The 14,749-nt window shown below is 38.9% G+C and overlaps 1 protein-coding gene across 1 annotated transcript in view; it reads right to left on the bottom strand.

Annotated features, from left to right (window-relative positions):
* Nucleotides 1-14,749, bottom strand: part of THSD7B (thrombospondin type 1 domain containing 7B) — a 366,207-nt gene that overhangs the window by 255,804 nt on the left and 95,654 nt on the right. The window contains exon 4 of the mRNA XM_063429372.1: nt 4,418-5,231. Within this exon, the coding sequence (XP_063285442.1) occupies nt 4,418-5,231 (814 nt within the window). The remainder of the gene's footprint in view (nt 1-4,417; nt 5,232-14,749) is intronic.

The raw sequence follows: 14,749 nt of genomic DNA, 5'->3' as shown, positions 1-14,749 counted from the left end.
GGCCCTAAATAAAGATGGGGGGGACCCACTGTCCTCCCCCCTGGCCCCCACCCCTGAGCGGTGGGTGGGGGCCCTAGATAAGAATGGTGGGGGGACCTACCGTCCTCCCCCCTGCCCCCACCCCTGAGCGGTGGGTGGGGACCCTAAAAAAACAATAAGGGGGGGCGACCTACTGTCCTCCACCCCTGGCCCCCACCCCTGAGCGGTGGTTGGGGGCCCTAAATAAAGAGAGAGGGGGACCTACTGTCCTCCACCCGGCCCCCACCCCTGAGCAGTGGGTGGGGGCCCTAGATAAGAATGGTGGGGGGGGACCTACCGTCCTCCCCAGCAGCTCCCACCCCTGAGCGGTAGGTGGGGGCCCTAAATAAAGAGAGGGGGGGACCTACTGTCCTCCCCCCGGCCCCCACCCCTGAGCGGTGGGTGGGGGCCCTAGATAAGAATGGAGGGGGGGACCTACCGTCCTCCCGCCCGGCCCCCACCCCGGCCACAAGCTGCTCACTGTTTAGTAGACATGCCCCTACTCACGGTATAGCGAGTAGGGGCATTGGGGAGATTTTAATCTCCCTTGTGCTATTATGGGGGTCATATTGACCCCCATAGAGTGAGGGGGGGACATGGGGGCCTTATGAAGTGGTGGGGAGCACTGCTCCCTGCCGCTTCTATCTGTACATATTACAAGGAGGGATCTGCACGCCGGTAGCTCCCTCCTTGTAATAAACTGAACGAGCAAACGAACACTGATACACAGTGTTTGTTTGTTCGTCTGATTTTTTCTATTCATTCATTCGTCTGTCTGATGAATGAATGAATAGAGGAAATTCCCGTTTGCAAGTCCAGGTGTTTCACTAGGCATGTGCGGGAATCTCACAGTCTGTCTAGTGTGGGCAGATGACGTGTCCCACAGGGACTTCACCTACCCACACAAAGATGGCGGCGCCCTGAATATAGATCGGGGCAGAAGATTAAAAAATAGGTAATCTGGGGGGCATAGGGGTATTTGGGGGTGACTAGGGGGTCAATTGGATGTAGTAGAGGCGGGAGGGGGGGTTAAAAAAAACGTGATTCGGCATGACAGTGCCGCTTTAAAATGGAGATAGCGGCAACCCTGAAGGCTTCCTCTAAGGGCCTCACAGCTCAGCACTGTATTAGTCAATATCATTTGTCCATTGGACTGTATATATGAAGAGAGAAGAACATTTTTAAATTCATAAATATATATATATATTTGTATGAAATAAATAAATAGGATGTTCATAGTATCTGTTCATTCATTTCTTTTCAGTCATTGTTATAGCAAAAATTAACTCATTCAAAATGTAATGTCCCCCTTTAGGGAGACCCTTAGCAGTGTATATCAGCAGCATTATATCATATACAATGAGTATGGATGACAGAACAGACAGTAAGAGGAGCAGTGACAGAACTAATAAAGGGTGGGCCCTTGTGCAAGAAATTATTTTGTCCCCCCCCCAGCGCAAGAGTGGCCAAAAGGTAGGTTCCCATCTGTCATACATCTCCCATGATGCATTGCCACTGGACAATTCACATCTTTGCAGGTTTGCCCATCTTTGCAGGTTTATTTTTAGTGGACAGTGTTTGTAAGTCTGAATGTAAGCCTGTTTTGTATGGAGTATTGTGTGTGAACATAGGTGTCTATTTGTGTGTAGTGTTGGCATTTGAATGCAGTTGGGTTTGTATGTACTGTTGCCACTTGAAAGCAGTGGCGTAGTTGTGTGTAATGTGTTTGAATGCAGGGGTGTGTTGGTATATATTGCTCATGTTTGAATGAAGGGCTGCATTTGTGTGTAGTGTGCAGGAATGTGGGGATGTGTTTGTATATAGGGTTCCTGTTTGAATGAAGGGGTGTATTTGGGTATAGTTTTGGTGTTTGAATGCCGGGGTGTGTTTGGATATAATGTTGGTGTTTTAATACAAGAGGTTTGTTTGTATATAGTGTTGGTATTTGATTGTGTTTGTATGTAGTGAGTGCTTAATTGTATGTAGTGTTGGTGTTTGATTGGAGTTGTGTGTTTGCATGTAGTATTGATGTTTGACTCTGAATGCTGGGATCTTTGCTCATATACATATGCAGCCATACACACACAGTGGCACAGATACACATTAACACACAGATAAACACATACATATGACACACTTATATGTCCACAATAACACACATATACCCACACTGACACACACACATATACACATATACACTGACACACACAAATCTCAATTTACATATTTTTAGCTACCTCTCTGCTTCCATACTTTTTGGGTGCAGGAGAATGTCTTCTTGGCTAGCTGTGGTCGAAGGAAGTCTGCGCCTGTTCAGGCTCTCTGTCTGCAGTGCTCTTCCTCCTTCCTTTCTGTGCCTCCTACATCCTTGCAGCACACATGGTCTGTAAGCTGGGAGGAAGTGACAGGTAGTCACTTCCTTCCAGCACTGGCTGCCAACATTAAAGGAGCTTGGTCATGCTGCAAAGGGTCGTAGCACCTGACCAGGCACCTTATCACATCTACCTGCCTATAGGGTTTAAACCAGGGCTGTCCAACCTGTGGCCCCCAGATGTTGCTGAACTACAACTCCCATGATTCCCTGGCTATCTGCTTCATTGAAAGAATCATGGGAGTTGCAGTTTGGCAACATCTGGGGGGCCGCAGGTTGGACAGGCCTGGTTTAAACTAAGTGGATTTGTTACCCGATGGGCCCCAACACCTGTGGGCCCCAGTGAAGCCACAGCGGCTGCACCATCAGTAGTTCCACCACTGAGAAGGAACCATCACAGGAGCACTAATATAATGAAGACCTACAGATTATTCCAGCGTGTTCTGTGACTTTATGATTAACTGTCGCTCTGATTCCAAATAACAGCTTGTCGGCAGGGTTGTATAGCATTATTAATGACAAATAACCAGAATCTGCCTTTCTGGTTTGGGGTGTTTTGGGATTACAGCATGAAATATCATTGTTCTTTAAGGATTGAGAAGCATTTGTTTTTAAACATGAACGCCGGAGAAGAATGATTAATATGAGCTTACTGACTAAACAATAAAGTGTGGGGAATATTCAATAAAAATGCAAAAGGTGAAACAAATAGCAGCGCCTTGGTTTAAGAGTTTTTCCAATTAGAATTCCAATTTACCGTGAAATATTCTTATTCACAAGTAATTCACGGAGAATTTTATCCATTGTTCCTTTCAAAACTCACTTAGAAAAACATCCGCTCTCACAGTGGCTACACGAAGCAGCAGAATGATAGGTTGTCTTTTCATCTAGAAACCTTTTATTGTAGCAAGGACCAGCATAATGAGGTGAAACTCAAATTCCAAAATACAAGGCAGAGCAGATTGAATCTGTGAATTATCATAGACTGATATTTGCTCTGTGCTGTTATTTTCATTATAGTGTTTATGTACGACGACCAGGAATAACATAGTAATCAAGGCATTGCATCCTCCCGAGACAGTTACTGGTGACTTGAATAAAATAAAAGAACTCTCTCTGTCTTTCTGTACTAAAGCAATACCGCCAAAACTTTGCTTCCCAGATGTTTCCTAATTACAATTCCTACAATGCTCAGCCAGACAAGGTTGGCTGAACATCACGGAATATGCAATTTGAAAGCAGTTGTGGTACAAAGGCTAAACATTACTGAACTAAAGTAAACACGCTACGAATACAATCCTGTGAACAAATTGACTTTCACCAGAAAACAAACAAAATATAAAACAAAACAAAATTAGAAAATAGCCAGCTTGGATTATGCGCATAGGGAGTTCGCCCTTAAATCTGACAGTGAGTGTAATTGCATTAGTTTTTATCATATAATTTAACAGGATAATAGTACGTTTTCTAATCAGGGTGTCTTGATCAACCATTTTCCTGCCCGCAGTGTTATAACTAAATGTACCACCGTGCAACGGATCTCCTCTTTATAACTCGATATTTGTTTTTTTTAACATTTATTTGAAACGTGAATTCATCTAAAACCTGTAAAACTGTTCTCACAAAAAAAAGAACTCTGGTTAAAGAATTACATCTAACCAACCGAAACCTTGCTAATGCTGCTTAAATACATACTGGGGTTGAGATCTCCAAACCCTGGTCAGTGTTCTGTAAGCAACATTTATGGGTTTATGATTAATGCATATTTGATTCTGTTTGTAGTTTTGTATCTTTCGGATAGCCTTTTTTCCCCACTATATATAGTGACAATTTTATTTGCACCATGCCCTTTATTTGTGCTATATTTTGCTATTTGATGTATAAATAAAATCTTTTTGCATGATCAGTATGGTGTGCTATGGTTTTCTGAATTCAAATACAGACAGAAAACAGGTTTTATGTTATCGACTCCATTTGAAAGCCGACAATAATGTTACATATTGCTGAAGGTAAAATGAATAGTCATACCTGAGCAAGGCGTTTTTCCCATCACTCCGTATACATCGAACTTGTCTAGTTTGATAACCAATTTCTGGGTTCCAATCTTTGTGGGAAAAAGTGTGAAATGTGCGACTTTCTTGTTTAAATGTACTTCTCTCTCCTGAGTCAGAGCTGAAATCCAACATGGTCCTTCCACTCAAATGAATTTCCTTTAAATGAGGCAACCTACATTCACTCCAGGGTCCAACTTTAAGACTGTATGTGTATTCCTCTGCTCCAAAAGGACAGATACCCTGGAATTCACAAGTTCTTGTCTCAGTAAGATTGGGACAATCAGAGCCACCGTACAAAGCGGGTGAGATGACGGAACGTGTTCTGTGTTGGAGTTGCTTCCCACAGCTTTTAGTACAGGTTGACCACATCGAGAACTCAGAAACAACGCAGTCTCTGGGGCAAGGTACAAGACAAACTTGTTCTGTCGGAGGCCGTGGCGTGAAATACTCACAGATTTCACTCAGTGCGATGGAACGATTTGCCTTTTCGACGCAATCTACCTGTCTATGTTGTAATCCATGCTGGGCCGTAACACACTCCATAGTCCTTATTTTTATTCCACTGCCGGGATAGGGCACAAGGAAACACAATTCCCATTCTTTAACCTCCCACTGGAAGAGTTCTTTGTGCCAGTCGCAGATTTTAAAACATGATCTCTGGCTCTCGGGTTTATCCTTTGGTTTGCAGTTTGAATTGTGAGTTACCCATCCTTCTGCATGGATGCACCACACTGATCGACCCTGGACACCTCCTGGTCCACATTCCCCTACGCACCGACCCCAGGTACCTAAAATGAAGGTAAACATCAATATAATCATGTAGAGAATACATGCATTGTTGTACATAATAAAAATATTGTATGCTTAAATACTGCACGTACAAACGATTTGAGATTTTATAGGGATTTTGAACAAACTTATATAATTATTATACAGCAAAAGAGACATACGTTGGTTTGAGGAGCATAGGTAAAATGTGATAAAGACAGCAAGGCAGTGGATCTTTTCCTTATCCCTATCTATTTTCTTTTTTTTACAGGGTTACAGGGCTGGTGCAAATAGATTTACTTTCTGAAACAAAAATGCAGTTTGTTACCCTTTCGAATGTTCTACAGTCACTTCAGCCTTTTTTTTTTTTTCATTCTATTTTTTTTTAAGTCTATTTTGTGTGTCTAGTTTCTCCCAATGTTAGTCTTTCCTTCTCCATTTTTTTGAGCTTTCTTTCCCAGTGTCTAAAAATGACCACTTTATCTTCATTCATTTCTATCTTCTACATCGTCCTCTAGTATTCTCAACTCTTTTTTTTACCTGAGTGGATGTGATGGGATTTGTGTGTGACTGTGTGTGACTGTAGATTCAAGCGTGAGAAGAGTTTTGTGCGTGTTTTGCCTGACTGTGTAAGTTTTGTGACTTCATACATATATTGATGGAGCTGTTTGCGGGGAGGATATTTTTGTTGTGTGTTATGTTTTTATATTAACTATTAAAAAAGGTAATTAAAGCACCACTTCCCTACTACTTACCTTTGCAGAAATAGGTGGTTTGTACCTACTGTAAGTTAAATTTTCCTCTTGTCCTGCTTGTGTTCACGAACCAGTACACTAGACTGATTATATCAGTAGGGAGTAATGACTTTAATATACCCCTGCTTGAGGTCAGACTACAGGCACTCTGGGGTAAGGGATGTCAGATTGGTCAGGAGGATCGTATGATCTCCTTGTGAACCTACTGAGCTGCAACACCCCAGGTGAATGTCTGATTCTCCATAGGGAAGTGCCGGTCCTGCAATGGATTTCAAAATTTCTCATTCTGTAAATGAACAGTAATTTAACATGAAATGGGGAAGAGATAGTTCAACTACCAACTGCTCCCCTGCTATTCAGTGCCATTTTCACCAAGTATGGGTAAGAAGGGAGTTATAAATGGAGCAACAATGGAGCAGGCAATGTTATTACATTTAAACTGGCCAAAACTAAAAAAGACAGATCGATTCTTAATAACTCAATTTTTGATTGCTGTTAAAATAGTGGTAGCAAAAAACGGGAAAAGTGGGCTAGACTTTATTCTAACTCAACTTAGTTCTCAACGGCTGTATCAACTGAAAATGGAAAAGGCTACAGTAGATATCCAGATAAAAGTTCTGATTCATGGGATAAATGGGAAAAATATACTGGAAATCTAACAAATATTTGATACATTCGGTAAAAAGAATAGGAAATAGAGAAATAATAAGAAGTGTAAGGAAAAGAATATATGGGAAAAAAAGGATATCTCAAACCGGGCAAAGCTGGGGACTCGCGATGACTGTTTTGGACAAATGTTAATTTTCTATATCTTAACAATTTTAATAAGATCGAATATTATTATTATTATTTTTATGTATAAATGATAAAAGCAGCCCTTATATGGTAAGGAGCTGAACTTTTACATTTGTGATTGTTGTTTTGTTAAAGCAAATAAAATAAAAAGAAATTATAAAAAAATAAAAAAAATAGAGCAGCAAAGAAAAGTAGAGGTCAAGGACAGAGGACACCTTTACATGTCACTTATTTCAGACTTGCACTACACTCGAAACCAGGGCTGCCCAATAAGTAGATCCCCAGACGTTGTAGAACTGCAACTCCCATGATGCTTTTCATGCCTTTAGAATGCCTTTAATGACAAAGCATCATGGGAGTTGTAGTTCTACAACACATGGGGATCTACCTATAGGACAGCCCTGCTGTAAATGTTTTTATCCTAAACAATAAACTCCATATTCTACAAGCTAAGGGTTATATCTGATCCCTGCTGCTGAATATTATCTAATTGAAGAAAGGCCGTCAGTGTCTAATTAATTACATTAATAGAATGTTAAAATAATGTGACAAAATCTCAGTGTACGGGAAGAAAATATCTCTCCCTGAACCTCTATTTCTGCATCTGTCTGCTGCTTAGTATTAGGCTACATTCTCTCCATCACATTGTGTTGCTGAAATGTACAGCATTTTGTTTCTCTGAGAGTTATTTTGCTTTCCTATCCTTGGAGCGACCTACACTAAAATAAATCATCTGCAAGGAGGTGATGTGCTACCATGGCTTCAATATTAAAATCGTGCTATTTTTATAGAGAAATTTTAGCAACTTTAGAAAGGTGTCATTGGACAGTGATAGCTAGTCCTGGACACACGTTGAAAAAAAAAAGATTGCGGCAAGAATTTGAAATCAGGATGATTTTAGGTAGACTCTACCTACATAGTTAATGAGCGAGTATTGCAATAATGGATTGTGTTACTAGCACTTTCCTGTTTGTTATATTTGTAGCAAACATGTTTCCAATTTTCTAATTGCAGCTTATTTATTTATAAACTTGATCAAATAATATCAATACAGGTAGGACTTTCTGTATAACATTAAATACAACCGCATATGCGACAAACAGAAAAGCATGATATTTCAATGCATTGTACAATGAATACGGATGTGTGTGTGAGTGTGTTTGTCTGTGCATGTCTCTGTCTCCTCAGCTCCTCTGTTTTATGAGCTAGGTGACTTTGACAGTGGTGTGATTGTCAACAGCGGACAAGGTTGTTCTAGCGTTTCAGAAATAGCTGGTAATTTCCCAGAATTTTATGTATTTACAAGTTTAGATACTAAGTCAATTTAAAGGGACATTTTAGACCCCTAAAGCGCTCCAGTTTACAGAAATACTTTATGTGTAAAGAGTGTGTCCTCTTATTTCAATTTACGAAAACTGTAGATTTCAATAGAAATTGGCACTTTAATAAATTAACTTTGTTACACCCTCCCTGGCTGCCAATCAGACCACAGTTCCTGTTACTTCCTGGCTTGTTTAACTCAGTGGTGCTAAACTCAAGAGGCCTGCCTTGTAAAGACTTCTCATTGATCTGCATTGTGGAGTATGTGATTGGACAACCACAGTAAGTCTTTGCTTGGGATGGATTGCTAAAGCTGCAGACAAGAAGATATAACCCCAATGAAAAAATGCATAATTAAAAATTCCACCCATGCATTTTATTGGTAAGGATAAGGGCCGAAGAAAACACATGATTACAGGAGAATTGGTTGAGAGAATATTTCTAATGTTATTCTTTCTCTGTCCTGTAATTTATTAAATCTATTATATATGATAATGTGGCGGTTCTCATCACCTTATTACCTCTTAGTAAACAAGAAAAGTACAATTACCCAACAAATAGGATTTTTAGCTACAATTTATAGATGAGTAAAGCTAGCTGTATAATTTGAATGTAAAAGGGCTTGAAAATAATTCTTCCATTGAACCTCTCTTATTATAACCTAATAAGAAAAAAAAAACTTATATCATTATTGGACCATCTGCTCTGTGCTGTTCAAGTATAATATCCATCTGTTTAAAAGCATTGCTTTACTAACACCCCTGCTTTGTGTAATTAATGTTATTTAAAAATATGTTCCGCAGCATAATACCCAGAACTCAGAATTGCAGTAAGACAAGGTAGACTTTATTTTAAAGGGACTTTTTTTAATTTTTTATTTAAATAAATGTATTTATTTTTACAAAGGCACAGCTCTTTAAAAAACACACAGCAAGAAGCTGAGTCAAATTATAGAACATTAAAAAAACAAATTAATATTTTGAACTCAGCTTTTTTTGCCTATTTTTTATATTCCGTTTTTAAGCCATTGCAATTCACAGTTCAGTGAATAAACCTCTAAGTGTGTCCATTTACAAGAGCAGTCACATCATAATTTTTTTTGTATCTGTTTTTATTAGAGATTTTTTTTTTAAGAATACAAAAATACCGCAAAGAAGTCATCACGACACAACCAGGTTTCTATATCACAGACATGATGACATATCGCAAGGAACCAAATGTAATAAAATACAAATAAATAAAAGTTACACACACTACATTCCTGACATACACACTCTTGATCCCCTGTACAGACACACGAGATTCCTTGTAAGCAAACACATACTACATTCCCTAAACACACACTCTCTACAACTCCTACAAACACCCCTAGGAAACATAATGCAAGCATGTTATTAAATTTGCTTGCGCTGTGCAGAACAAATACAGGGTCTTTTTCTCATGCTAGTTCTTCAGCGGGGCTCTGCGCATGGTCTGCCCTGGAAGAGCATTGAACCAACATGCTCACTTTGAGAGAGGGCGTGCTTGTCATTGATGATAAAACACACCCTTTCTGCCCCGCCCCCTTCGTAGTGGGCCACTGTGATTAAAAACAATGCCCTGGCTGAATTTGTTCCCAATCTGGCCCTGATATAAGGCCATTAACCACGTCAGCATATTGTCTCCAAAACTCATCATATTCAAAGTAGCCAGTATAAATGAACAGTTAACACGATGCTTTCTCGGCATCTGTGGATAGAAGAATCATCTGCTCATTCCTCTTCCTAGCCTGATGTTCTATTGTGTGTTATCCCTGTCCTCCCTGCCTAGAATGAACCCCGTCTGATCTGGATGAACTGGTGCGGATAAAACAGTATGCAGTCTGGTTGCAAGAACTTTTGTAAATAACTTTACATCGACATTAAGCAATGCAACAGGGTGGTAGCTATCGCATTGCTCGGGATCCTTTCCAGGCTTCAACAGGACTGTGATTGTCGCAGCTAATGACTTATGCCCAAACTCCTTACCTAAAAAAATACCATTAAATACTTTTGTTAATTTGGAGCAGAGGATATTAATCCTGTAATACCCAGCAGAGAACCCATCAGGGACTGTTACCTCACAACATTAAAGCCACCTGCCTAATATCATTTAGATCCCCCCTTGTGCTGCCAAAACAGCTCTGTAGCGACGAGGCATGGATTCCACAAGACCTCTGAACGTTTCCTGTGGTGTCTGGCACAAAGACATTAGTAGCAGATCCTTTAAGTTCTGCAAGTTGCAAGGTGGGGCCTCCATCTGTTGTTCGAGCACATCCCACAGATGCTCAATGGGATTGAGATCTGGAGAATTTGGAGGCCAAGGCAACACCTGCAACTCTTTGTCATGTCCTTCAAACCATTGCTGAGCAATTTTTATAGTGTGGCAGGGTACATTATCCTGCTAAAACTAGCCACAGCTATCAGGAACCACCATTGGCATGAGGGGGTCTATGTGGTCTCACAATCTCTAGGTGGGTGGTATGTGTCACAAATAAATGACAGGACTCAAGATTTCCCAGAAGAACATAACACTGCCTCCGCCGGCCTCCACGGTCAGTGGTTTTACTGATAAAGCTGATCAGTATAGAAGGGACATTTCCCAATACACATCAAAACTACAACACATGAAGAGAAAGCATTTGTAATGCAAAAAAAAAAAAAAAAAGATCTGCTTTAATTTATTATAAACAAAGGTGCGCACGGCTTATCCAATAAACATTTCAGCAACTCAGCATTTTTCAGATCGCTGTTATAATCTATTTAAACCTGTCTATGTTGGACCTGATTATGCAGCAAATGTCCCTTTCACATAAGTTGATGATTCCAATATTCCACTAGAAAACATTTATTATTGGTCTCTACAATAATTATTAACACATTAACCCCTTAAGGACCAAACCTCTGGCATAAAAGGGAATCACGACATGTCACACATGCAATGTGTCCTTAAGGGGTTAAAGAAATAAAAGATAGATCTAAATGTCTTCATTGGAAACCGTTTACTACATATATGTCCCTAACAATCAGACATTGATAGAAATTGCTTCACACAAAGAAAATGTTTTGTTTTTTTTTCTCATATATAATATGTGGCATCTTCTATTTAAAGAGACATAAAAAAAACCCAATATGTGTTTTTTACTGTTTGCTACATTTATTTTTCAATGTTAGTATCTTATTGGGTGACTTTCAAAAAAGAGATCTATTAATTAACAATGTCTATACAACAACCTATTCTCCAATATGTGCCCATGGCTAGTTGGAAGAGACGTTTTGGAACCTTAACAGTTGCAATGCCAAGGATGTATCCCTCTGTTTTGTTATGAATATTTAACATATTGCTCAAAGTGCATTTTATCTTCAGGCTAGTTCAGTAATTGGTTTCTAATCTCAATATTGTATAACAATAACATATTTTAATACATTTTCATGAACTAATGATATATCCCAGGAGCTATTTGAATCCAATATGGAAACCATGGATTACATGTAACATATTACTGTTTTGATTCTCTAACCAAATCTATTAAAAACACCCTATCGAGCATGTGCTTTGCAATTTGGGCACCAGATGGCTTTTGTTTCCACTGCAAATAAGATCCCATCAAGTTACTCAAATCTTAGCTGTGCCTGAAGAGCAAAGAAATAGAGAAAAGAAAAGAGAACACACTCCATGACCACATTTCATAAATTTTTTTCTCTCCGAGGAGAAATCATTTAAGAGATGGAAATTGATTTAAAAATTATCTGGATACATGAACTATCTATACACAGGGCTCACAAGGATTTATTTGTGTTGCGTCGTGATTTAATGGTTTTATTTGTTTTTTGCAATTCAGCTTTTTTAATAGTAACGCCGGGAATTAATGAGGAGAGTGGCTTTTCTGGGGATGAAGAAGAGAGGATTTAAGAAGAACGAGGACATCTGATAGTGAGCATAATTTCTTTTCACAGGTAGTAGAGTATTATTAGAGTGAGAGAGATAGGCAGGCTTTTATTATTGTGAAGTGGCCCTAGGGACATGGGAACCCCTAGCCATAGGTTTTTAGGGGAGTGGACAATGTCAACATTTTTAGGGGATGGACAATGGCATGTCCATCCCCCTCTCTATTTTATTACTAGCCCCCTCTCTATTTTATTACTTTCCATGTGTTGCCCATCTGAAAGGATTTATTTCTGCTCAGCTGAATCGTAAGACGGCACATTGCATTTTGGTCACGTGGCCATCTTTGCTCCTCCCTCTTCCAAGAAGACTCTAACCCTTCACCCTCTTATTCTAAGAAGACCCCACCTATTACATTCCTTAGATAAATGTTAGAGCTATAACTTGTTTTAAGCCTTCACCACTCTGTTTAAACAGTTTATTCATGATGTTAGTTGATACTTGTCACTATTTGATAGGTAATTAATTATACTGCCCCTAGACTCCCCTTTATTGCTTGTTATTATAAAACCGTTTTTTCAATTTTTCTTAATTGACTCCTTTGTATGGTCTCTTAAGAGTGTCTCCAAGTATTGGGGCATGGCATAAAACTGTACTATAATAAGTCCATGGCAGAGATCTGGTGATCCCCTAGGAGTATGTTCCAACACCATCAACATGTGTATGTATTGTATGTCCAGGAATACATGTTGGATAATGCATCACTAAAATGTATGTAATATTTCAATGTGAAAGAAAATAGATTGAGGATGACTTTTGCTTTAAGCTGTGCTATTGTGTACACGTTGTTACTCTGTTGATTAAAAACAAAATATCAAGAGAGAATATGAAAGCTCTCAGACCCACAAGGACAAATCTTGTTAAGAGACACGTACCAAAAAATCCAGGTTATCGAACAGAAAAGAAATGAGCATACACAATAGCCTAACTCAAATCCCTCTATATCTCTGGTTAGAGTTTAATTAGAAAACAAATACTGTGGGGAAAAAGACTCTCACTTTTGTCATACTCATTCAATCTTCTGATACATGTGCAAAGTAAGATAGATAAAATATTTAACATAAAGAATGTTAATTAATAGAATTAGTGTATCCTACTCTGCAAAACAACAAAGGTAGACTCTTTGAAGACGACTTGTTTTGTTGCATGAAATGTGTTTACAATTTTAAACAGCAAAATCGATTCTTTTAGAATTAGAGAAAAGCCAATTGCGTAAGTGCAAAGTTTCTTTCCTCCTTAATGAAAGTCGAATTGATTTTTCATCCTCCTCAATTGTTCCCTTAAAGAAATTTCATTTGGCTTGAGGCTCTCGTGTTTAATTTCAATGTGTGCCAGGGCAATCATTTTTATCAATATTTTTTTTGAGTGCTAAGCAGAAGGTACTTCAGGCAAAAAGACAAATAGGTTGAAAGAGAGACAGGCTTAGGGAGGTTTGAGAATGGAGAGGGAGGGGACTCATATCAGAGGGGGATCTCAGTGATATTATGTGTATCACTGGTGACACTTGCTGAATTCACAGCTCATGGTGGCAGTAAAAGCATGTATGCGCATGTTTGCTGAGCTGACATACAATCCTGGAAGCCATCTTGGTAAGGACGGACCACATGAATCAGGGAACCAATCCAAACTAGGCAATATCTACTGTGGCAGTGTTCACCTAATGAAGAATGCTGGAACATTGGTTCGTCTTGTTTTTAATTTCTAGTTTATCCAGGTCAGCTCTTTGCAATGGTTAATCCTTCTAAATATAGTCAATGATGCAAAATTTCTGGTTAACTTTCACCGAACAACACAGGTAAGGTCATTTTTGAAACGTAAAAAAATGAAAATAATTTAATTGCAGAAGTAGGTAGTTTCACAAAAATAATACATGTTCTAATGAGCATGTTCTCAGAGAGTCTACATCTACTAATGTCTGCTGCAGAGTACTGAGAATACATTAAAAGAGTAGAATGAAGCAAAGTATCTCCTACCTACCAAGACAACCACAGCGTTTGTAGCAGATAAATGACCACCCACAGTGAAAGATAAAAAATAAAGATACAATTTCAAAGTATTTTTTTTTTTTTTTTTTAGAACCAGCAAGAGTCAGATAGATTTCAAGCAGGGTCCCCAGAAGACAGGAATATCTTAGGGCAGATTATTTTTTTCAAGAAGGGGGAATAAAACTATTTTAAGCTAGGCTCCTCAGATTTCAAACCAGAAAGAGTTTCAGTATCTCTTTAAGCTTTTGAGTATTGTACATCTTTTCAGCATGCATCATCTACAAGCTACAAATACAGTAACATAACGAAAAGCTGACTTATACATAAAAACAATGCTTAAAGGGTCTCCAAGTTGTCGTATTTGATCATATACTGATTGCACAATATGGCGTATATTTGGAGATGTCTTGGTATACTGGGATACATTTCATTTATGTTTCTTAAGACACGTCACATCAGATTTACAATAATAAACTATGTAACAAAGACTGACAGCTCAATCCGCTGTGAAAAAATATCAGAGGGGCAGGAGAGAAGGCAAGTTTTGAAATTCTACTTTTGCACTTTATTGTATATGCAAGAAAAATAAAATAAGACCGGATACTTATGCCACTTATATCTACATTTTGTATCTTGGTAAATATAGTATGTTGAAATAAGTCCAAAGAAGATCATGACTCGCGCCCTCCCTAATCTGTCATTATACAGAAAAGCAGTCAC

This window comes from Pelobates fuscus, chromosome 8 (assembly GCF_036172605.1).
Source record: "Pelobates fuscus isolate aPelFus1 chromosome 8, aPelFus1.pri, whole genome shotgun sequence".
Taxonomy (NCBI): domain Eukaryota; kingdom Metazoa; phylum Chordata; class Amphibia; order Anura; family Pelobatidae; genus Pelobates; species Pelobates fuscus.
This window is presented reverse-complemented; position numbering and strand designations above follow the sequence as displayed.